Source organism: Desmodus rotundus, chromosome 1, assembly GCF_022682495.2.
Source record: "Desmodus rotundus isolate HL8 chromosome 1, HLdesRot8A.1, whole genome shotgun sequence".
Classification (NCBI taxonomy): Eukaryota; Metazoa; Chordata; class Mammalia; order Chiroptera; family Phyllostomidae; genus Desmodus; species Desmodus rotundus.
The window spans coordinates 128,562,376-128,588,170 of record NC_071387.1 but is presented as its reverse complement, the minus strand read 5'-3'; the positions used below and the strand labels follow the sequence as shown (position 1 = coordinate 128,588,170).

At 37.4% G+C, this 25,795-nt stretch overlaps 1 protein-coding gene across 8 annotated transcripts in view; it reads left to right on the top strand.

The window, feature by feature from the left end:
* Window positions 1-25,795, top strand: part of CEP120 (centrosomal protein 120) — a 75,387-nt gene that overhangs the window by 7,302 nt on the left and 42,290 nt on the right. For 5 of the 8 annotated variants that reach the window (XM_045204473.2, XM_053910716.2, XM_053910713.2 and 2 more), the window contains exons 3-7: window positions 95-251; window positions 1,877-1,991; window positions 4,516-4,657; window positions 10,160-10,308; window positions 24,465-24,662. In XM_045204473.2, the coding sequence (XP_045060408.2) occupies window positions 95-251; window positions 1,877-1,991; window positions 4,516-4,657; window positions 10,160-10,308; window positions 24,465-24,662 (761 nt within the window). Of the gene's footprint in view, window positions 1-94; window positions 252-1,120; window positions 1,310-1,876; window positions 1,992-4,515; window positions 4,658-10,159; window positions 10,309-24,464; window positions 24,663-25,795 lie in introns of those variants that run through there. The other 3 variants (XM_045204477.2, XM_045204478.2, XM_045204479.2) reach the window with 3 other exon arrangements.

Below are 25,795 nucleotides of genomic sequence, written 5' to 3'. Positions count from 1 at the left end.
GCCACTCTCAACATACTTCACTTTTTAAAGTACATGCTAAATGACATTTGATTTTTGTATACTTCTGTTTAACCTATATAGTCTTTTTTTCCAGGTCGCCATTTCCCCAAACGTCCAAAGCATGTGCTTGTAGTAGAAGCAAAATTTGATGGAGAACAGTTAGCTACTGATCCTGTGGACCATACTGACCAGCCACTATTTGCCACCGAGTTAGCCTGGGAAATTGACAGAAAAGCACTCCATCAGCACAGGTGACTGTATATTGTCAATTTGCTCTGCGCTTTGTCAGGCTGTTATAAATAAATTCATATATCTCATTGGATTATAGTAATAAAAAATCCCTCAACAAATATTAATGTGCCAGGAAATTTTGAAAGTGCATTGCAACAATAATTCATTTAAAAATCAGATCAACTCTATGAAGTAGGTATTTCCCCTATGTTACAGATGAGGAAACTGAGGCCAAGGAGGTAAAGTAACTTGTCCTAAGTTAGTCAGCTGGGCAGTGGTAGAGCCCAACCGGACAGTGGTGGAGCTCCAGGCAGTCTGGCACCAGAGCCTAAGCTTGTAGCCACTACTCCTAGCTTTTTTTTTTTTTTTTTTTTTTTTTTTTTTTTTTTTTTGGCTAATGTATGACTGACTAGGTATCTAGAAGTGCTGTAGTGATGTCTACCCAATATTAAATATGCTTTGGAATTCATTGTGATTTCTACTCATTTATTGTATATTTTATCTGGCTTGCCAAGGATATATAGATATGTATTAGAATAATTATATAAAGGATCTTTGAAATTAATTTTGTACTTGATTTTAAGACATTTAAACACTTTATTATAAAGCAGACTATAAGTCATAGCCTCTTTTTTTTTTCATGAACTCTGATGACCAGAAGCAGGCAAGAACACTGATACTTTTTATTTGATTGAGAAGATACTTACTTCTGGGAAACACATAATCACTTCAGTACTTGCTCTTTCTTACTAATAAATCAAAAGGCAAAGTTAAAAATGAGAGCAAGGAGAAATTTATTTTCTTCTGTTGCTAGATTAGCCAGCCCATGGGTTTATTTGTAAGGATGTTAAATTTTTAGGGACTATCAGAATTTTGTATTTCCTCCCAGTGACTTCTGGACTGTCTGCCTAGACTGAGTTCCGATGTGAGACATTCGTGCCTACGTTGGTAGTTGTCTGTACAGTTGTGCCAGTGCCCGGTGGCACCACTCGGAGTGTACGGGCTAAGAAAATGACACAGAAGTGGATACGTAAATGATGATGCGTGCCATGTGCAGGTGTCACAGCCGTCCCACTAGGTAAAGGCGATGACAAAATGTAATCAGCTTACTGCAAGAGCCGTGTAGGGGTTCCGGGTGCAGAAGAACTCATGGGCCACCAGTGCCGGCCGTGCTTATGGAGCTTGTCATGTATTACATTACATTGGTAGTTTTAATAGCTTATGATTTTATGGTGTTTGATTCCTTAGTTTATTTCGGTTTTTAGGTACAAAAACAGCTGTAAGTATATGTGTATATTTGCAGTTTTTTTATATTTGTGTATATATGTGTATATTTGTGTGTGACAATATAAGAAAAATAAAAACAAACTTAAGGAGTAATGGTAATTTTTACTTTAAAAGAGTTCTAAAAATTACAGAAGCTTGAAAAACACTGACCTCGATGACAGCCTCTTAGAAGGGAGAGACTAAGATTTTTGATGTGCTTTGTATATAAGTATTTACAATTAATAGTTCTTGCCAGTTGAAGAGTCTTTTCAGAAAATATGGAATCTTGATAGTAGTAGGCAGCTTTTTCAAGGGTAATAGAAAGTCAGTTCGATATTAAGCAAAAGCTATTTTACTTTTCACGTAAATGATGTTACAGGCTACAGCGTACTCCTATCAAACTCCAGTGTTTTGCCTTGGATCCTTTAACTTCAGCCAAGGAAACTGTAGGTTACATTCTTCTAGACTTAAGAACTGCTCAAGAAACAAAGCAGGTACTGTACTTTTGATGTTTTTAATTATGTTAGACAGTTGTTTGTTTTTCAATATATAGCAATCAGACTGATGGAAGGGGTGTGGAATACTAGACCTGATGCTACTGTGGCAGTTCTTACGTTTTAGTTTGTGCATTTGATTTAGAAAATCCTGACTTCTAATCATGTCATTGACCTAGAACCTGCCTTTCTCAAAGAAACTTCTCTGTGAGCTCAAACCTATGTTCAGGCTGCTATTACTGTGAGCTTAACATCTGCAACTCCTAAGCTTTGCTTTCAAAGGTGGTGTGCTTCCATTGTCCCTTACTTCAGTGAGGGGACCTCACTCTCCTCCTTGTTTTGCAAACTAGAAATATAGAAGTCTTTCTTGATACCTCCCTTTTTCTGCCTCTGTAGCCATCCTTTGCAGTTAGTTTTTTCCCTCCCGATCCATCTGCTTACTCTGCATTTTCCCTGCCAAACCTTAACCAACATTGTTTTTTACCTTGGCTATCAAATTGCCTTCTGGTTGGTTTCCCTGCTTCTTGCTCCTTGCCTTCCATACTTAACAGAGGAAGTGAACTTATGGAAACCCACCTAACTCTGTGTAAACAGCAGCCCCTGCCCTGCCCCCACTGAGAGAGAGAGGGAGGGAGGGAGGGTGAGAGGGAGAGAACGGTCCATGCAGGAGAGCGAGCTCTGGGTCCTGATTTCTGTGTTAGGGCTTTTTGTTACTGAAAATGTTTCTTGTGTCTTTTTGATTATCATTTAACCTCTTTGTACATTATTGACTTTAGCCATGTTTACTTTTAGTTTTTCTTTATGTCTTTGTTTTGTCACAGTTTTTAAAAGAAAGTAGAATAAAAATTAATCTTTTTTATTTTAAACTTCTCTGTACTTGATTTGAATCATAAATTAGGATTCTGTGAAGACAAATTTATCTGTTACTAACATTTTGTTTTACTGCTGATAGCAATGATATTTGCGAATAAGCCAGTCAGCCTAGCCCAAATTTGGAATCATTCAAAAGAAACTGGAATTTTAAAATGCTTTAAAAGAGGACTTGTTTATCTCCAGTCCTTGGGAACTCATCACCAGTCTGCCCCAGGTCCTAAAAAAGGACCTGGGGTCATGCTTGTGTCCCTGATATTTCCCTTACCCCGCTTCTCAGCTGCAGCTTCCAAGTGTCTGGAAGACACTTCTGCAGGTGCTTTGGTTACGAAGAAGGTAAATCCTCTCCGGAGGAGGAAGTCTGAGAGGAGGTCATGCCTCTAAATGCCCTCGGCATTTCTTGCCTCCTTGTCTCCTGCTCTAGGACAGTTTGTCATCGTGTTTGTGATCGAAGCTAAGGAGAAATGTTTTAAAATTACATTAGTTAGTAGGAAAACCAATTGTTGTCTTGCTTATCTGTTCTGTTTGCCAGCAAAAATATATGAAGTTGGCTAGTAAAATATTTGAAGTTAAAAATAATTTGAATTTCTGTAAATAAATGTAAACATAGAAGAATTCAGATTTGCTTGTGTCTTATGTAACAAAAATATAAAGTTTGCAAGTAGATAAAAATAGTTTTCTCAGGCTTGTACTTAAAATTAGAAAATATTTGTCACAAGACATATAAGAACAAACAATTTGTCTTAAGATGTACAACATAAAAGTACCACAACAAATTATGAAGTTTAACCTTAAAAAATAAACTTGGCTGTGATTTTTTAAAACTGTGGCCTAGTTAATCCTATTTTACTTATCAGACAGAACTTATCAAACCAAAACAGCTGCTTTTGGTTTTTTTGATCAGTGTAAGCACTGGACTGTGCCTTTATAGAATAGTGGTCAGAGTAAGAATGCTGTTTCCAGCTATGGAAACAGTGCCCTGCTCATCAGTGACTTCTGCACTGGCAGCACACGTGGTCCTGGGCCGAGAGACTGACGGCTGTGGGCTGTGACCTTTGGGGGCCGGGCTTTCTGATGTTACTCTGGGGGAAGCATCCGGGGAATTTGGGATACTTCATTCTGTGAGAAAGAATTTATGGTTTAATGTCAAACACATAGTTCAGAACCCAGAACTCAACCTTTAGACCTTTACTTTAGTATTTTCTTACTGTTTTTATTAACATTAAGCTTTTCTTTTCCTTATTTGATATAAATAGAACAAAGCGGAAATGTGCCAGGCAGAATAGGTATAACAGAAAAATTGAAAAATTAGGGCTAGGGAAATGGAGAATTGGTAGTCTTTTTGTTTAAGGAATGAAGGGAGATTGGGGACATGAGAATAAAGATAGAAAGAAATAAGTTGTGTTTTCTTAGTATATTATCTGTTGAAGCATAGGAATAGCCGCAAGAAAGATACTCTAAACTTCTACTTCAAGAGGAAATTCAGTAAGCTTCCTAAGCAGGATTAATTTCTTTTGAGGAAAATGTGGAAAAAATGTTTTAAGAGGAGAAAGTACTGAGAAATTACAGGAAATATATTTAGAACCTTATAGAACATTTCCCACTACTATTTATTTCCTGTTAACTGGGAAGGTGTTTTGTTGTTATTCTCCAGGCACCAAAATGGTACCAGTTGCTGAGTAATAAATACACCAAGTTCAAGTCTGAAATACAGATAAGCATTGCTTTGGAAACAGATTCAAAGGCACCAGTGGACAGTTTTAAAGCAAAGGGAGCTCCTCCTCGAGATGGAAAAGGTTTGTGCATCATCTCCAAGGACTTTTCTTCGAGCAGTTGCATCTGTGGATCAGAACCTTAGGATGGGTGGCGGGGAGTTACAGGAAGGTATATATATGTACAGGAGTGTAAACTGATGCTACTCTACTGTATCAGACAGATATTGTGACGTTGGTACACATGCAGCACTTGTTGCGCTTAGCTCTTGTTTACAAAGCTTAGAAAATTAGGAAAGATTTTCTTTTCTTTATTTGATATATAACAGACCAAGGTAGAATTTTGTAGGGATTTTAAAAATTGCTACCTGGGAAATTTTCTTTCTAGGGTGAGTACAGGAATGCTAGTAAATGGTTATGCTCTTCTCTATTAACTGTAGTTTAACAAAATCTTCATTTTTGTTTCTTTCCTTTTTAATTAATAAATTTTATCTTTTAGAGCAGTTTTAGGTTCCCAGAAATACTGGAAAGTATAGAGTGTTCCCACATAACGCTGTCTTCACACAGATACACCTCCCGCATTGTCAACATTCCTTACCAGGGTGGTCCATTTGTTACAATTGATGGACTTCCATGGACACATCGTTATCACCTGTACTTCATAGTTTCTGTTAGGTTTCATTCTTTGTGTTGTGCATTCCACAGGTTTTGACAAACATGCAATGGCATATCCACGACTGTCGTATCCTACAAGGTAGTTTCACTGCCCTAAAAATCCTCTGTGCTCTGTTCATCCCTCCCTCCCTCTGACCCGTGGCAACCGCTGATATTTTATTGTCTCCATAGATTTTCCTTTTCCAGAATGTCACATTGTTAATTATACTATATGTAGCCTTTTCAGATTGTTGTGTCTTACATAGTAATAGGCACTTTAGGTTCTTCCATATCTTTCTGTGCCTTGATAGCGTACTTCTTCTTAGTGCTGAATAATATTACATTGTCTGGATGTATCACAGTTTATTTTTCCACTCACTGAAGTACATCTTGGTTGCTTTCAAGTTTTAGCAATTAGGAATAAAGCTGTTACAAATACCCCTGTGCAGGTTTTTGTGTGGATCTAAGTTTTCATTTCATTTGAGTAAATACTAAGGAGTGTGATTACTGGATGGTTAGAGTATGTTTAGTTTTACGAGAAATTGCCAAACTATTTTCCAAAGTGGGTATACCATTTTGCATTCCCACCAGCAATGAACGAGAGGGTTTCTATTGCTATATATCCATGTCAGCATTTGGTATTGTCAGTGTTTTGGATATTGGCCATTGTAATAGATTAGTATCTTGTGCTGATAGCAATTCTGTAGTGATATATGGTGTTAACGTCTTTTCAGATGATTACATGCTCTCGGTATATCTTTCTGGTGGAGCGTCTGTTGAGGTCTTTTGCCCATTTTTTAATTCCTTATTTTGTTATTGTTGTATTTTAAGAGGTTTTTAAAATATATTTTGGATAACAGTCCTTTGTCCTATATCTCTTTTGCAAATATTTTTCCCAATATGACTTGTCGTTTTCTTCTCTTTACATTGTCTTTAGTAGAGAAGTTTTTAAAATTGTAATGAAGCCCAGCTCATCAATTCTTTTGTGGCTCATGCCTTTGATATTGTATCTAAAAAGTCATCCCCATGTCCCAAGTCATCCATGGTTTTCCTGTGTTTTATTAGAAGTCTTGGAGGTTTTTGCTTCACACTTAGGTCTATGATCCATTTTAAGTTAATTCTTGTGAAGGCAGTGAGGTTTGGGTCTAGATTGTTTGTTGTTGTTTTTTTACGTGTGGATATCCATTTGTTCTAGCACCATTTGTTGAAAAACTATCTTTGCCTTTTCTCCTTTGTCAAAGATCATTTGACTACCACAATTTTGATTACTGTAGCTTTATAGTACACCTTGAATTTGAGTATGTATCAGTCCAACTTTGTTGTTCTCTTTCAGTATTAAGTCGCTATTCTGGGTCTTTTGCTTCTCATATAAACTTAAGATCAGTTTATCGATGTCCACAAATAACTTGCTGGGATTTTTATCGGGCTTGCATTGACCCTATAGACCAAGCAGGGAAGAACTGACATAAGTCTGGAATATCTCTCCATTTGTTTAGTTCTTTGTTGATTTTGTTCACCAGAGTTTTGCAGTTTTCCTTACATAAATCTTGTGCATATTTTGTTAGATTTATTCCTAAATATTTGTTTTGGGTGCTGATGTAAATAGTATTTTTTTTTCTTAATTTCAAATTCCACTTGTTCATTACTGGTATATAGAAAAGCATTTGGCTTTTATATGTTAATCTTGTATCCTGCTGCTTTATTATAATCACTTATTTTTGGCTCCAGGAGTTTTTTGTTGAGTGTTTCCATAGATGGATATATTGTGCATAGTCATATCATCTGCAGACAAAGACAGTTGTATGTCTTCCTTTCCAGTCTTCATGTCTCTTAGTTCCTTTGCATGTGGTAGTGCATTAGCGAGGACTTGCGGTGTGATATTGAAAAGCAGTGGATGGAAGGATTGAGCAAAAAGGAAAAAGGACTCATGGACAAGTGTGGTAATTGCTGGGGGAGGGGGACATAAAGGGACTAAATGGTAATGGAAAAGAAATACAATAAAGATTGGGAAAAAATACAATAAAAATTTTTTAAAAAGAAAGAAAAGCAGTAGTGAAAGGGGACTTCCTTCCTTTTTCCTGATCTTAGTGGGAAAGCTTCTCACCATTAAGTGTGCCGTTAGCTGTAGATTTTTTGTAGATGTTCTTTGTCAGGTTGAAGAAGTCACTATTTCTAGTTTGCTGGTAGTGTTTTATTATGAATGAATGTTGAATTTTGTCTCATGCTTTTTCTGCATCTGTTGGTATGAGCGTGTGGTTTTTCTTTAGCCTGTTGATGTGGTGGATTACATCAATTGATTTTTGAAATCCCATGTGGTGGTGCGGTGTATATTTCTTTTTTATACATTGTTGTATTCAGCTGGCTAATATTTTGTTGAGGATTTTTACATTTATGTTTATGAGAGTATTAATCTGTTTTGTTTTGTTGTTTTGTAATGCCTTTGCTGGGTTTTGGGTTTCAAATCCCAACTCATAGTATTTTTGGTTATCCTTTTAATGTCCATAGGATCTGTAGTGTTGTTCCCTCTTTCATTTCTGATTTTAGTAATTTGTGTCTTCTCTCTTTTGCCCTAAGGCTGGCTAGAGGCTTATTGATTTTATTGATCTTTTCAGTGAACCAGCTTTTGGGATGATTTTTCTCCATTGATTTCCTGTTTTCAGGTTCATTGATTTTTGCTCTAGTTTTTAGTATTTCTCTCTTTTGCTTACTTTGAATTGAATTTGTTCCTCTCTATTTTCCTAAAATGAAAGCTTGGATGATGATGATTGTTTTTTAGCCTTTTAGTATACTTTGTAATATTTTTGTTCAAAGGTGGAAATGATGCATTGCATAAAAGGAAAACAGGCCTCTAGTGATGCAGTGGTAATGTTTGCTGGGCGGGGAGGCATTCTGTCGTCCTGTAATTAAGTCCGAGTCTCGGGGTGACCCTGCGCCCCTGCACTGTTCGTGTGTGTCTGATACTAGACTTAGGTCATACTCCTTTGGCAGGACTGTCACGGAAGTGGTGCTGTGTATTTCTTACTGCTATCTTGTCAGGTGACACAGAATTTTGATTTGTTCCCTTATTGGTGATGACCACTTTGATTACTTGATTAAGGTGTTGTGTGGCTGTGTTCTCAACTATAAACTTACTATTTTTCCTTTGTAATTAGTAAGTGTGTTATGGGGCAGAATTATAAAATTATAAAAATATTTCTTCCTCATTAAACGTTCTGTTTATTTATATTGTATAAGTGAAGACTTACAGTTTTCTCATTTTATTTAGTGGGTTACAATTTTTACCGATCACATTTGTCCCAAATCTGGGCAGTGGGAGCTTCTGCAAGCTTCTTCTGTTTCCTTTTGACTATCTCCATAGTTTTTTGAGTTTTTTCTTGTTTTCTGGCACAAGAAGGTGGTCCAGGCTCATCTTATACATTTCTTGTCTCAGCCCTGGATTCAGCCATTTCTTCAAGGAGCCGTTGCCTTTTAGTAAAGAATGCTATGTAGAAGTCAGGATCCAGGCTGTAGGAATGCCAGTTGCTATTGGGATGTTGCTGCACTCAGGCCCTTTCAGCGGAAAAAGTAGAGAATTTGTGCATGTACACACAGGAAGTATTACAACTGTACATACAAACAACTGTAAACCTCCTTTTGCCCCACCCTACATATATGCACGAGTATCTATACCTTTGTATTTCTCTCATTTTTCTTTATTATCTCTGCATTTATCGGACGGCATACATGCACAGAGACACCTTCAGCCATCCAGTCCTACACCACAGGGTTCACCCAAGTTCTTCTCCCGTCCATACTCGTAACTCCCTTTCCTGTGAGAGACCTGTCACAATTATTTTGATTCTAAGCTCCCCTAGCCTTAGAATTGAATGGCTACCTTTATTCAAGTGCTTAATTGTCCGATATTGTGCCGAGTACTTCCATTGTTTAATTTTACCTTCTCAACAACACAAAAAGCTTTGCAGAAAAAATGAGACTAAGGGAGATGGTAGTTTCCCTATATAATTAGTGAATGGCAGACCTGAGATTGGAACCTTGGTCTGCGTGACTCTAGTGTCTGTGTTCTTTACCATTATGCAGTTCTTAGTCATGGCTGTAGTGAGCTCATTGCTTCAGGATTAACTCCTGAAGGAGTCAGGAGTGATTGCTTGTTTACGGAATATGTGTGCATAAAATTTTGATAAGCCCTGAGATGATGCCTTTCAGAAGGTTATACACTAGTCTGTACCTGCCAACATGGAGAGTGCTCACTTCACTGCGTTCTCCCTAGTAATGAATAGTGTCTCTTATTTCAGTTGTGTGCGGTTTTGTTTTTCTTTCCTTGATCAATTTGAAAAACCCTGTCCCTCTCCATTCTCTTCATATCAAAGTCTATTTGATTATATCAGTTCTCTTCTCAAAATTGTTTCATGGTGTTCTCTTATTCTTAGAAAACTATCCAGTTGTTGTAACATGGCATTGAAGAAGACCGATACGGCTCTGCTTACCCCTCCAGGCTTAGCTCTTCTAGGTCAGTCCTCCCTCTCTGATTCAGCACGTCAGCCAGTACATGCTTTCTCTTGCTGCTCAGTCTTTGCACATATTGTTCCTTCTGCCCAGAATGCTTTTTTACTCCCTCATTCTCTATTCAGTCACCTTTCTATTTTTAGCCAAATTTTGCTTATTTTTCAGTTCCCAGTTTATATTCACTTCCTTTAGAAAACCTGTGATGCCTTTTCTCTGTGATTAATTAAATTGAAGTTTTAAAAATGTCACCTTACTTCCAAATATGACTTCATGTGCAGATAGAAAATGGTGGTTACATATAAAAATCAATGGAAACCTTACTGAGATATTAAATGTGTCCATGAAAACTGCAAATAAAAAAGTTTAACCAGCTTTCAAAATCTTTTAATGGCAAACTACAATGCAGTTTGTTTGTTTTTCTCCATAAAGTACCTGCCAGCCTCTCTGGACTGGACCCCAAGGATGTCGTGGCGGTGCTGAACGAGGAAGGCGGCTACCATCAGATTGGACCAGCGGACAGCTGCACTGACTTCTTCACTATGTCAGTGACCATCGCATTCGCCACCCAGCTGGAGCAGGTGAGACTTCCCCTCAGATGAGTGGTTCATAAGGAACTTGAAAGTTGAACTTTATTTTCTTAAATCTGCTTTCAGGTCTTGAAAAGATTTGCAAATTGACTTTTATTTTACTTTTTAAAAATAAAGTAGAAAACTATTTTCTTTGATCAGGAAGCATTTTTGCTTTAGGAAAAGAACAAATTGTGGGGATCTTGGTAGTAAGAACAAATCCAGTGTCTCGGGATTTAGAAGGAAGACTGCCAATAAACATTGGTTCCCATTGTACAGTGTGGCAGTGAGTATAAGGACTGGTATGGAAGGATTTTTTCAAAGCATTGGATAATTTTCGTTTTGCAGAAATGTGCAGTGTTGGGAGCACTTTGTCTCAGTCATAGCTTAATAGCTGGCGGGTCTGGTATTTACAAGCTAGCCAGTGAACCTGTCACTTGCATGGGGACACAGAGGGTCACAGTGAGTTTGCAGCACAGCTGAAGAACACAGAACTTGGGGAACACACCACTTTTATCATACGTAGTCCTGGTTTTTGTCCCGAAGACATGTTACATTAGCTCCAAGTTACCAGCTGCATAAACAACGCTAGGAAATGGCCTGGGTGAGAGTGATCAGGGCCTTGCAGTCCTGGCACGGCCAGCAAAACTGCGCAGGAACGCGTGCGGCCCACAGCAGATTGCCTCTTCCCCAGAGTGGCTCAGCACAAAATTAGCTGGTCTCCACCCATTGCCCTTCTGAGGACCAAGTCCAGTTTTGTTTTTTTTTAATTATGTTGTTCTGTAGCAACATAATTAAAATAAATTAATAGTTTCAAAAATAGAGAATGACTTATGACTAACATTTTTATGAGATTGTTTACTTAGAGGTACCATTCCCACATAGTCCAGATTCACAAGTGAAATGAGTTAGTGACCACATATTTATCTGACTTGTAAGATTTATCAGGTAAAGACTTTTCTCAGGAAATACGTTTAACTTTGTCACACAATTTATGCCCACTACAAAAAGCAATTTATGCGTACTGTTCTTTGCACTTTACTCTTTCTCCTAATTTGCTGTTGTCATTTTCTCATTGATACTTTATGTGCTTTTGTCTTTCCCCCAAAATAATTTTCTTATTTTTCTTCTCTGCTTGTGGATTGTCCCAGCATAATATGCCATTCTGATTCGGGGGAAAGTCCTGTCCACCATGGTTTCATTAACCACATCAGAGCACACATTAAACAAGTCCACTGCATTTTTACTGTGTTGTGAGATATCTGCAAAGCATTTCAAATTGCCACTTTATTTTTAATGTTTTTCAACTCCCTATAGAGGCATAATTGTTAAATATTAACAATCAGTTACTGTGTGTCATGTGCTGTGAGGTAGGCATTGTGCCAGCTGCTTTGCATTTGCTGCATTTAATCCTACCACACCTTTAGGGAATTACTAGTTTTCATTTTTAAGATGAGGAAACCAAGTCTTAGGAATGTTTTACACCAAATAAATGGCCTACATATTTCTGGCCAAGGGGTTACTTTTCACATTTTCTTTATTCCATGATTATGCTCCCTTGCCTCTTACGGGGTTTGCAGTAAGGTGGATTTGAGTTGGAATCTCAGTCTCCTTACTGGTTTCTTTAGCTTAGGCAACTGCCTTCACTAGTCTGAGGCTTGAATTTTCTGTTATATAGTGGTGATACAACCAGTTTGCAAATGTGTATGAGGAATGAGATAACGTAATAACTAAAGTGCCTAGTATATAGTTTGTATCTGTGAAGCTATGTTTGTGTGTAAAGGCTTGTTGGAGGTAATTGACCTATTGAATCCACACTATAACTAATAGTTGTTGATAATGCAAGGTAACCTGTTGGGACAAATCACTCTGGTTTTGTTTTTCTTGTTTTTGGGGGTTTTTTTTTGAAAGCAGATTTGTCTGGCAAGCTGTTTGCTATCGCTATTAAAAATTAAGCCAAACCCTGGCTGGAGTGGCTCAATGGATTGGGCATCTTCCTGAAAACTGAAAGGTCAGGTTGCCAGTTCGATTCCTGGTCAGAGCACATGCCTGGGTTGCAGGCCAGGTCCCCAGTTGGTGGGGTGTGAGAGGCAGCCAATCCATGTTTCTCTCCCTTTCTTTCTCCCTTCCGTCCCCCTTCTCTGAAAATAAATAAATAAAATCTTTTTAAAAAATGAAGCCAAATAGGTTCCTCAGAACATTAAACAAAATTATCATATGATCCAGCAATTTCACTCCTAGGTATATATCAAGAGAATTAAAAACAGGTATTTCAGATAAAAACTTGTACATAAATGTTCACTATTCACAATATCCAGAAGATAGAAACAACCCGGGGGTCCATCAATGGATAAACAAAATGTACATACATACAGTAGAGTGTTGCTCAACTATACAGGGAATCAAGTGCTGATACTGTAGCTTGGACGATTGTTGAAAATATGCTCAGTGAAATAAAGAAGCCAGACTTAAAAGGCCATATATTGTATAATTCCATTTATACAAAATATCCACAACAGGCAAACTTAGAGGAATCAAATCAGATTTGTGGTTTCCAGGGGCTGGAGAAAGGGGGGAATGGGGAGTGGCTGCTTAATAGCTATCCTGTTTCTGCTTGGGGTGATGAAAAATTTCTGGAACTAGACAGAGGTGATGGTTGTGCAACATTTTTAATAACTTAATGTTAGTGAATTGTACACTTTTTAACAGTTAAAATGGTAAATGTTCTGTTACGTGTATTTTACAATAATTTTTAAAAACAAAAAATTAAGTCCAGTAATTTATTTATCCCTGGGTATTGTGTAGTATTTACTTTGTACATTCTTTACAGACAAACCAAGGATTTTAAATATTAGCCATTTAGTTTTTTCTTCTCAAGCTAGACAAAGACTATGTGAAAAACCATCTATTAGTAAACATATCTCTCTTTCAGATACAACTCAGTGACTTAGAACTTGACCTATAAAGTTGTAGTAGAATAATGGAGGAATGAGTTTGGAGTAGCAAGACAAGGTGGTAATAATCTTGCTTCCTTCTTTTCTTAAATATTGAAAGATAAAGTGTAAAAAAACATAGTTTCTCAATCCAGGGATGCAACAGATTTGTAAAAGAATCTCTTCTCTTAGTAGGAAGAACTTAAAATTAAATATAGTATGAAATATGTAAGGGCCACCCTTATTCCTTAAAATTTGTTATTTTCTGATTATGGAAGCAAGTAAAAAAATGAAAGCCTCTTCTACTTAAACTCCTCTGAAATAATCATTGTTAAGGGTAGCATATGTTTTTCCTCAAACATTTTCCCATTTACTTAACAGCTAAATATGTGCCAGGTGTTATAGAATTAAATATATGTTACATCTTTTAATCCTTTTAACCACCCTAAAAGAAATGGAGGCAGAGAGTGATTAAGTAATTTGTCTTAAGGTTGGGCTTGCTGTGAATATTGACATGGGCAATATTAGATTAGATTGCTGGGTTTGGGATTGAGGGTTTACTTCAGAATTTGTGTCCCTAACAGTGTGGTGTGTAGGTGCTACCTCTCAAAATATAAACATCTACAACTAAAATCTGCTCAATTAAACCAATAGGTTTAAAATTACAGGATTAAAGTAATACCTTTATATATAATAATATATTTTATGTAAAATAAGAACCATGTTGAGTATTTATTGTGTGCTGTTTGTTTACGGAAAATGATTTATTTTTTTAATATATTTTATTGATTATGCTATTACAGTTCCAATTTTTCCTCCTCTTTATTCCCCTCCACCCTGCCCTCCCCCTCCCACCAGCATTCCCCCACCTTAGTTAATGTCCATGGGTCGTACATATAAGTTCTTTGGCTTCTCCATTTCCCATACTGTTCTTAACCTCCCTCTGTCTATTTTGTACCTATCATTAATGCTTCTTATTCCCTGTACCTTTTCCCCCATTCTCCTCCCTCCACCTCCCCAGTGATAACCCCCTATGTGATCTCAATTTCTGTGATTCTGTTCCTGTTGTTTGCTTAGTTTTTGTTTTGTTTTTGTTTTTTAGGTTCAGTTGTTGATAGTTGTGAGTTTGTCGTCATTTTACTGTTCATACTTTTGATCATCTTCTTTTTCTTAGATAAGTCCCTTTAACATTTTACATAAGGGCTTGGTGATGATGAACTCTTTTAACTTGACTTTATCTGGGAAGCATTCTGTCTGCCCTTCCATTCTAAATGATAGTTTTGCTGGATAGAGTAATCTTGGATGTAGGTCCTTGCCTTTCATGACTTCAAATACTTCTTCCCAGCCCCTTCTTACATTCAAGGTTTCTTTTGAGAAATCAGCTGACAGTCTTATGGTAGGTAGCTGTCTCCTTTCCTCTTGCTGCTTTTAAGATTCTCTCCTTATCTTTCATCTTGGCTAATGTAATTATGATGTGCCTTGGTGTGTGCTTCCTTGGATCCAACTTGTTTGGGACTCTGAGCTTCCTGGGCTTCCTGGAAGTCCATTTCCTTTGTCAGATTGGGGAAGTTCTCCATTATTTTTTTCAACTAAGTTTTTAATTTCTTGCTGTTCCTCTTCTCCTTCTGGCACCCCTGTGATTTGAATGTGGGGACGTTTAAAGGTGTCCTGGAGGTTCCTAAGCCTCTCCTTATTTTTTTGAATGCTTGTTTCTTCATTCTTGTCTGGTTGAATGTTTCCTTCTTCCTTCTGTTCCAAACTGTTGATTTGAGTCCTGGTTTCCTTCCCGTTACTGTTGGTTCCCTGTACATTTTCCTTTATTTCCTTTTGCATAGCCTTCACTTCTTCCTCTATTTTGCATTTGTACTCAACCATTTCTGTGAGCATCCTGATTACCAGTGTTTCGAACTGTGCATCTGATAGGTTGACTATCTCTTCATCACTTAGTTGTATTTTTGGAGGTTTGATGTGTTATTTCATTTGGGCCATATTGTTTTTTGTCTCAGCACACCTGTTATATAGTAAGGGTTGGAGCCTTAGGTATTTGCCAGGGCGGGGCAACCCACATTGCAATGTTGTGGCTCTGTATGTGCATGAGGGGTCCAAAAGGGAACAGTGCAATTTGCTGGGCTCTCAGATGGCTTTCAGTCACTTTCCCTGCTACTCACAAGTAAATTGCACCCTTCTGGCACTGATTTCCAGGTGGGTGGGTTTGTGTACATTCTAGGACCCTGTGGGTCTCTGCATTGAACTCTCCTGTGAGGCTGGGAGTTTCTCCCACTGACTCAACCCCCACAGGATTTTATAGTCAGAGGTTTTGAGGGTTTATTTCCCTGCACTGGAACCCTGGGTTGCTCAGTCTGTCTCACTACCCAGTTGTTCCTTCCGGTTTATTCGCATGCAAATGTGGAGCTGCCTGGTCCTCTAGCCACTGCCTTGCCTTGAGTCTTCTCCTCCCTGGCTGCCCATCTCCGCCCCTCCTGCCATTCTGGATGAATGTTTCTTCTTTAACTCCTTGGTTTTCGAACTTCTATACAGTTCTATTTTGTGGCAGTTCTGGGGTTTTTTTGTTTTTAAATGTGGTGTTGTCCTTCTTTTGGTTGTGCAAGGAGGCAAAGTGTATCTACCTATGCCTCCATCTTGGCCAGAAGTCCCAATGCTTTATTTTTTTGATGTGAGTGCTAGTCCCACAGATGTGTTTTTTTGTGAAAATGCATTGAGCTCTGACCTTACAGTTTAGGTACTTTTTTGTGTCTATAAAATTTTTTAAAATATTAATTTATTTTTATATTTCTTTAATTTTTAAGTTACAGTTGACATGCAATATTAGATTAGTTTCAGGTACACAGCATAATGATTAGACAGTTATATAACTACAAAATAAGTTTAGTACCCATCTGACACCTTACATAGTTATATTGACTATACCTTCTATGCCATATTTTTCACCCCTGTGACTATTTTTATACCTGCCAATTTATACTTATTAATCCCTTTACCATTTTCACCCACCCCCTGGACACCCCTCCCACCTGGCAGTCATCATTTTGTTCTCCGTATCTATGAATTTGTTTCTGTTTGGCTTGTTTTTCATATTCCACCTATAAGTGAAATCATACGGTGTTTGTCTTTCTTTGTCTGACTTATTTCTCTCAGTATAATACCCTCTAGGTACATCTATGTTGTTGCAAATGGCAAGATTTCATTCTTTTCTTTTTTTTTATGGTTGAGTAACATTTTGTTATGTATGTACCACATCTTTGTCCATTCATCTATTGATGGCCACTCAGATTGCTTCCATATCTTAGCTATTGCAAATAATAGCTAAGTGAACATGGGGTACATGTATCTTTTTGAATTAGTGTTTTGCATTTATTTGGATAAATACCTAGAAGTGGAGTTGGTGGCTCATATGGTAGTTCTATTTTTAATTTTTTGAGGAACCTCTGTACCGTTTTCCACAGTGGCTGCACCCATTTATAGTCCCCCCAGCAGTGCACCAGGGTTCTCTTTTCTTCACATCCTTGCTCTCACTGTTTGTTGATTTATTTATGATAACCATTCTGACAAATGTGAAGTGACAACTCATGGTGATTTCAATTTGCATTTCTGTGATAATTAGTGATGTTGAGCATCTTTTCATAGGTCTCTTGGCATCTGTATGTCCTCTTTGGAGAAGTGTCTATTTAAGTCCTCTGCCCATTTTTTAATTGGATTGTTTGTTATTTTGCTATTAAGTTGTATGAGTTTCTTACACATTCTAAATATTAAACCCTTATTAGATATATCATTGGAGAAAGTGTTCTATTCAGTGGATTGTCATTTCATTTTGTTGAGGTTTCCTTTGCTGTGTAAAAACTGTTTTGTTTGATGTAGTTCCATTTATTAATATTTTTTGTTTTTCTTGCCCAAGGAACATATTCAAAAAAATATCACTAAGAGTGATGGCAAAGAGTTTACTGCCTATGTTTTCTTCTAGTTTTATGGTTTCGGGTATTACATTTAAGTCTTTAATTCATTTGAGTTTATTCCTGCATATGATGTAAGAAAGCGATCTTAGTTTCATATTTTCTTTTGCATGTATATGTCAGTTTTTCCAACACCATTTATTGAAGAGACTGTGTTTACACCATTGTATAGTCTTACCTCCGTTGTCATAGACTAACTGACCATACAGGCAGGCCTGAGCTTATTTCCGAGCTCTCTGTTCTGTTCCATTGATCTATATGTCTTCTTTTTTATGCCAGTATCATCCTGTTTTGATTACAATATAGCCTTCAAGTACAGTTTGTTATCAGGTTGCATGATACTTCCAACTTTGTTCTACTTTCTCAATATTGCTTTGGCTTTTGGGGTCTTTTGTGATTCCTTATTGGTTTTAGGATTATTTCTTCTAGTTCTGTGAAAAATGCTGTTGGCATTTTGATAGGGATTGTGTTGAATCTGTAGATTGCTTTGGGTAGTATGGACATTTTAACAATGTTAAGTCTTTCTATCCATGAGCATAGTATATCCTACTTGTATCTTCAGTTTCTTCAATGTCTTACAGTTTTCTGAGTACAGGTCTTTTACCTCCTTGGTTAGATTTATTCCCAGGTATTTCATTCTTTTTGATGCAATTGTAAATGGGATGGTATTTTTTATTTCTCCTTTTGATAGTTCTTTGTTGGTGCATAAAAATGCAACTGATTTCTGACTATTAATTTTGTATACTGCTACTTTGCCCAAATCAATTACTCTAATAGTTTATGCTGGAATCTTAGGGTTCTCTCTAAGTATAGTATCATGTTGTCTACAAATAATGACAGTTTTCCTTCTTTTCAATTTGGATGCCTTTTATGTCTGTCTTTCTGTCTGTCTCTCTCTCCCTCTCTCTCTCATATCTCATTGCTGTGGCTAGGACTTCCATACCATGTTGAATAAAAAGGGTGAAAATGCACATCCTTGTGTTGTTCCTGATCTTAAAGAAAAAGCTTTCAGCTTTTCACCACTGAGTATGATGTTAGGTGTGGGTTTGTAACATAGGGCCTTTATTATGTTAAAATATGTTTCCTTACCTTTATTTTGCTGAAAAATTTTAATTATAAATCGACAATGGATTTTGTCAAATGCTTGTTCTTATGTTCATATGATTTTTCGCCTTCATTTTGTATATGTGATGTATCACATTAATTGATTCACTGATATTGAACCTATCTTGCCTCCTGGGAATAAATTCTACTTGATCATGGTGTATGTTCTTTTTACAGTTTGCTAGTATTTTTTTTGAGGATTTCTGTATCTGTGTTCACCAGACTTATAATTTTTCTTTTTTTTTGTAGTGTCTTTGCCCAGTTTCGGTATCAGGGTAATGCTTTCCTCATAAAATGAGTTTTGGAGTCTTCCCTGCTCTTCAATTTTTTGAAATAGTTTCAGCAGTATAGGTATTAATTCTTATTTAAATGTTTGGTAATATTCACCTGTGAAGCCATCTAGTTCAGAGCTCTTCTTTGTTGGGAGTTTTTTGATAATTGATTCAATTTCATTAGCAGTTACCAATCTGTTCAGATTTTCTGTTTCCACATGATTCAGTCTTGGAAGATATGTATGTTTCTATGAATTTAGCCATTTCTTCCAGGTTGTCCAATATTTTGGCATATGGCAGTATTTCCTTACAATCCTTTGTATTACTGTGCTGTCATTATTTTTTTCATTTCTGATTTTTTTTTTAAATCCTCAAATGAGGAGATGTTTATTGATTTTAGAGAAAAAGGAGGGGAGAGAAAAAGAGAAAAACATCAGTGTGAAGAGAGAAAAATCGATTGGTTGCCTTCTGTATGCACCCAGACCAGAGATTGAACCCAGGACCTTTTGGTGTACGGAACAACACTCCAAACAACTGAGCTATCTGGCGGGGCCATTTCTGATTTTATTTACTTAGGCCCTGTCTCTTTTTTTCTTGATGAGTCTGGCTGAAGGTTTATCAGTTTCGTTTATCTTTTCAAATAACCAGCTGTTCGTTTCACTGATCATTTCTGTTGGTTTTTTAGACTCAGTTTCATTTACTTCCACTCTGATCTTTATTATTTGCTTCCTGTACTCCTTTTGGATGGTGGTGTTACTCTTTTTCTAGTTTTCTTAAGTGTAAGGTTAGGTAGGTTGTTTGAGATTTTTCTTGTTTAGGTAGGCTTATGTTGCTGTAAATTTCCCTCTTACAGCTACTTTAGCTGTGTCCCATAGATTTTGGGATCATTCTGTTTTCATTTTTATTTGTCTCGAGATCTTTTGATTTCGTCCTTAATTTAATCATTAACCCATTCAATGTTTAGTTACATATTATTTAGCCTACACATGTGTTTCTCAGTTATCTTCTTGTAATTGTTTTCTAGTTTCATGCTATTGTCATCAAAGAAGATGCTTGATTATGATTTTGATCTTAAATTTATTGAGACCTGTTTTGTGGCCGACATGTAGTCTATGCTGGAAAATGTTCCATGTACACTTGAAAAGTCTGTATATTTTGCTTTTGGGTGAAATACCTAAAAATATCATTTCAGTCATATGGTTAAAGGTCACTTAAGGCCACTGTTCCCTTGTTGATTTTCTGTCTAGTTGATCTATTCAGTGATGTGAATGGGGTCTTAAAGTCCCTTAATGGAACTGTATTACTGTTGATCTCTCCCTTTATGTTTGGCAGTATTTGCTTTATATATTTAGGTGCTTCTATGTTGAGTGTGTAGATGTTTACCAGAGTTACAGCCTTTTGTTGGAATGATCCATTTATCATGAAATACGCTTCTTCATTTCTTCTTACAGTCCTTGTTTTAAAGTGATTTTGTCTGATATAAGTACTGCTACCCCTTTTTTGTTTGTTTCCATTTGCATGAAATACCTTTTCCATCCCTTTCCTGTGAGTCTGTTTTTCTTTCAGTCTGAAGGTGGTAGGCAGCATATAGAGAGGTTTTATGGTTTTATCCATTTTTCACCCTGTGTCTTTTGATTGAACCCTTTAGTTCTTTTACATTTAATGTAATTATTGGTAGGTATGTAATTATTGCCATTTTATTCATTGTTTTCTGATTGTTTTTGTAGTTCTCCTCTGTTCCTTTCTTAGTCTTTTGTAACTTTCTATAGTGTTGTGTTTGAACTCCTTTCTCTCCATTTTTTTATCTCTTACAGATTTTTAGTTTGTGGTTACCATGCACTTCGTAAATACTGAGCTATGTTGATAGCCATCTATTTTAACCTTTGCACTAGCTTCATAATTGGTTGATCCACTGTTTATATTGTTTGCTTTTATCAGTGAGAATATTTTTCCAATATTTTCTTATTCATGTTTTTGGTCTTGTTTTTTCTTAAGTCCCTTTAACATTTCTTATAATATTGGTTTAGTAGTGATGTTTTTCTTGTTTTGGAAACTCTATCTCTACTTTGATTCATAGGCTACTCCACCAGGCATATCTTGGTTGTAGGGCCTTGTTTTTCATTACTTGGAACATTTTGTGCCAGTCTCTCTGGCCTGCAAAGCTTCTATTGAGAACTCAGCTGACTATCCCTTGTATATTATAATTGCTCTTTTCTTGCTACTTTGAAGAAAAGTCTCTCTTTGTCTATAACCATTGGCATTCTAACTATGATGTGTCTTGGAGCAAGCCTCTTTGGGTTCCTCTTGTTTGGGACTTGCTGTGCTTCCTGGATTTGTATGTCTTTTTTCCATCGCCAGGTTAGGGAAGTTTTCAGTCATTGTTTCTTTAAATAGGTTTTTTAATCGGTTGCTCTCTCTTCCTTCTTGTACCCCTTTGATGCAAATGTTGGCTTGCTTGATGTTGTCCCCAAGGTCCCTTAAGCTATCCTAATGTTTTAAGTACCTGTTTCTCTTTGCGGTTCTGATTGGGTGTTTTCTACTACCTTATCTTCCAGATCACTGATTTGATCTTCTGTCTCACCTAACCTGTTGATTCCAATCTCTAATGTAGTTTACATTTCACTCATTCTGTTCTTCACATCTGACTGGTACTGTTTGGTTTTCTATATCCATTTTTATGTTTCATATCTTTTTGTTGAAGTTCTCACTGAGATCATTTGACATCTTTAGAAACAGTGTTTTGAACTCTCTATTTTGTTGATATGCTTGTATTTATTTTGTTTAGTTCTTTTTCCAGAGTTTTATTCTACTTCATTTGTGGTGTGTTTCTTTGTCTCCTCATTGTAGTTGGCTCCCTATGTTTTTTTCTGTGTATTAGGTAGATCTGCTACGTCTCCTAGTCATGGCAGGGTGGTGTTATATAGTAGGTGTCCTGTGGGGCCCAGTAACACAGTCTCCCTGGTCACCTGAGCTGGACACTCCAGGGGTGTCCCTTGTGTGGGTGGTGTGTACCTTCCTGTTGTAGTTGAGGCTTGATTGTGGCAGGCATGTCAGTAGATGCGGTTGATCCTTATGCTGACTGGCTGTGACTGTAGCAGATGAGCTCTTGTGCACAGGTTGACTCCATGTAGCAGGATTTGCTTTAGTGGGACTCTGATACAAGTCTGCCCTTTGGGTGTGGTGTTTGTGGAGCTGATTGGGTGGTGCTCTGGTTTGTTTTGAAGCCAGCTACTGGGTGTGTTGGCTCTGAGTCTTCTTGGGAGGGGCTCTGGTACAAGCCAAGGTCAACTTCTGCCTATACCTGGCCCAAGGCCACTTGGTAGGAGATACAACTTGATCTGCAGTTGGTTGCCACCTATGTTGGACTTCAAGGCTCCTGGGAGAGGTTATGCTGCGAAGTGAGACTGGCTGCCACTAGTCCTGGGATTGGGGGCTGCTTAGCAAGAGGCACCGGTCTTGTGGAGGTCAGCTGCTGCTTGTTTGGGATTTGTGGACCTTTGAGAGGTTTTAGGAAAGTGCAGTGTGAGCCAAGGCAAGCCACTGGTGTGGAAAAGCTGAGGAAAGTGGTTTGGGTCAGGCCTGGGAGTAGGGTGGAGCAGGGTCTCAGGAAGTCACCAGGAACTGGCAAACACTGTTAGCCAGGTTAATGCAAAGATTAGATTTGGTGTCTGCTAGCTGAGGGGGTTGGGGAGGGGAAGGCTCAGCAAAGGAACGATGGTGTCCACCAGCACTTAGGTCCTCAAGAGAGAGCTGCCTGCACCCCTGCCCCGTAGCCCTCGCCCTGAAGCTAGTCATTTTAGTTCCTCCCCATATGCCCCTTAGGATCTTTGAGCTGCTGCCCATGTGCTGCAGCTCCAAGCAAGTGAGTTTCTAAGTGAATCTGTGCTCAAACCTTTTAAGATTTGCAGCGCCTAGGTTTTAAGCAACCCATTGTCTTTCTCAGACACAGTTCTCTCTTGTTTTCACAGCCAAGTGTTATGGGGACTTTTCTTCCCAGCACTCGTGTCCTGAGCTTGGGAGCCCAGTGTAAGGCTGGGACCCCTTGCTCCTCAGTGGGGACTTCTGCAGCAGAGATATTTCTCCTGATTCTAAATTGCTGCACTCTGGGTGTAGGACCTGCCTATTCCACATGTCTGCCCCTCCCACCAGTCTCAACATGGCTTCTTTATATCCTTAGCTATAGGAATTCTGTTCAGTTAGTCTTTGCATGGTTCTTAATGGTGGTGGTTCTATAATTTTATATGGTCATGGGAAGAGGTGGGCAAAGGTTTATCTGTTCTGCTATCTTGACCACCTATTTTACTTTATACTTTACATAAAAAAAATAACTATTAGATATTTACTATGTGCTCAGGATATGAATTAAATTCATTTAATCTGTTTTAATCTAAGTGGTTACAGCAATTTTATATGAACTATGCAAACTGTCTTATAACATTTTACCCAACATCATATCTCAGATAACTTCATGTCATTATATTGTCATTTAGCAGACACATTGTATGATCACTTAATATGAGGCCTGTCCAGAAAGTATCCAGCCGTGTACTTTGGAAAAATAGAGACATTTGCTGAAGAAGATACAAGATACAAGAAACATTGCACATAGGACAATGACGCCTCAGTCCCTTTCAAAGTAGGCACCTTGGGACTTCCCACAGTTCTCCCAGTCATCATCAGCTGCCATATTGTATTAGTCTGAAATCTCTTCCCTTTCAAAGGTGATTTTAGTTTTGGGAATTGCCAGAAGCCACAGAGCACTAAATCTGGGGTGTAAGGGAACTGAATCACCTGGGTGATTTGATGTTTTCCCAAAAAACTCTGCATGAAAAGTGATGCATGAGCTGTTGCATCATTGTGAAGAAACTGCCAGTCACCAGTTGCCCATAGCTGTGGCCTTCTGAATCATCTGAATAGATTCTGCGGAGGAATGTTCCCACTTAACGCAAAATTTGATGCAGATTTGTTGTTCTACTCACTCAGTCATTTTGAATGCAATGGCCACACAGTACACATTCTCATTTAATGACATCTGCACCCCCACTGACTGGTACAGTGAAGTCGTCATTGTTCACACATGCACATTCCAGTCCACTTTCATTGGCTGCCAGGTTACATCGATGTCGCACAAATCGTTCTCGATATATTAACAGTGGCTGGAATTTTTCCGGACAGACCTCATATATTTCAGCTATCTCCTGATGATGAACACATCAGTTGTTTATAGTTTATTGTTATTTTTAACAATTTTCTAGTGGACATTAAAGGTCTGTTAAAGATATTTTATGTTTTATGGGACAAGAATCAAATGTCTTTGTCATATGTGGCTGTAAAACTACCAACTTTAAGATCACTCCTAGTACAGAAGGTACCCTTCAACAACTGCTCATTTACAGGTCTCCAAATTTTGATAGAGTGGCTTAAACACTTTTTTATCAAAAGTCTGGACTAAGGTGTTACATTAAATAGCCTGGATTAAGATTTTTTAACAACCTTCTCTCATTTATGAAGAGGATGGCAGAGTAAGGAAAAGATTAAATAGGATATGTGGAAATAAGGAAAACTCAATTGTAAAACACTTGGCCATTTTCTTCCTAATGAACTTTTATGTATTCGTGGATCAGGTGAATGAAATATAAACTTTAAAAGCAATATAAATCTATAAAATTATTTTTGTCTCTGTGCTCTTCTAAGATAAACTTATAAAAATCAAACTAGTAATTTGAATGTAATTTGGCAGAGATTTAGACATTTTGAGTGATTTTTAAGACTTGAAATTAAAAAATGATTAACAGTTTTGCAAATATTTTTGGAGTTCATCAAACATACTAAGCATGTTTAATGGTTTACAAAGTAATACTCTCTTTTTTTCATTATTTTTAAATGTTTAGTTAATTCCATGTACCATGAAACTTCCAGAAAGACAGCCTGAGTTCTTCTTTTACTATTCTTTACTGGGAAATGATGTTACAAATGAACCCTTCAATGATTTGATCAACCCAAACTTTGAGCCAGAGAGAGCATCTGTTCGAATACGAAGCAGTATAGAAATTCTTCGTGTTTACCTAGCTCTTCAGTCTAAACTACAGGTAAGTACTGCAGAAAATTGTTTTTTTATTAGAAATGATTCTTTTAACTATTGGAGAGGTACCGAAACCATCTTAATAGTGGAGGTCATTTTTCTGCCACATCTTTTAATTTTTTAGAAGTTACCCTGATTTGTAAAGTCATGGCATAATAGTTACTTCGGAATTTTAAGAGATACACCTCCTTCCTAGTTAATTGTGAAAAGAGATATGTCAGTTATCAGTCCTTTGGAATAAAAAATTATACTTGCATTGAAAGCTGTGAGCACAGGGAAGATTTCGTTACTGTTGGTGGAGGTAGCTGCAAGCACATAGATCCCACTTCAGAGTTCAGAATTTATATTCCCCTTTGCTAATAAGGCAAGAGAGCCCCGACTGGGCAGGCTCAGTTGTTTGGACATCACCCACAAAGCAAAGGGTCGCCAGTGTGATTCCCATTCAGGGAGCATGCTTGGGTTCCGGGTTCAGTCCCCATGCCAGGGAGGGTGCGAGAGGCAACCAACCAATTGATGTTTCTCTCTTATATCCATGTTTCTCTCCCTTTCTTTCTTCCTCCCTTCCCCTGTCTCTAATGAATAAATAAATATTTTTTTAAAAAACAGCAAAGAGATAACATAACTTTCTAAAACCTGCCCTTGAATGGGTGTTTTCATAAACTAATTTCGACACGGACTGGACTCTAAAAGTGAACCTTACCTAGAGAAAATTACTGTTCTATTTGTATTACAATTGCTTTAAGTTAACCTAAAATAGGATAGTCATCTGTAGGATTTGATAGTCATTTATTTATAATCAATTGATCAGGCTTGTGTTTTGCCTGGGAGGTGAGAAGAAGCATTGAGGCATTTTAGTAGAACTAAATTTTAGAGGTGGTTGTGCTAAATCCAAGATATTTAGAAAGCGAAAGGCTCTATGAAATGATAAGATGCAGAGAAAAGCCGCATTTAATTTTATTCTATATTTGATATATCAGTTCTTACGTAAAGTACTGACTTGTTTGATTCTCAAGAACATTTAAGTCATAAAAATTCCTTTTCTCCAGCCCATTATAATCATGACATCTAATAACATTAAGACTAAGTTACAGATATTGCTGATGTTAGAACTAAAAATATTTTCATGTTGTGATTGCTTAT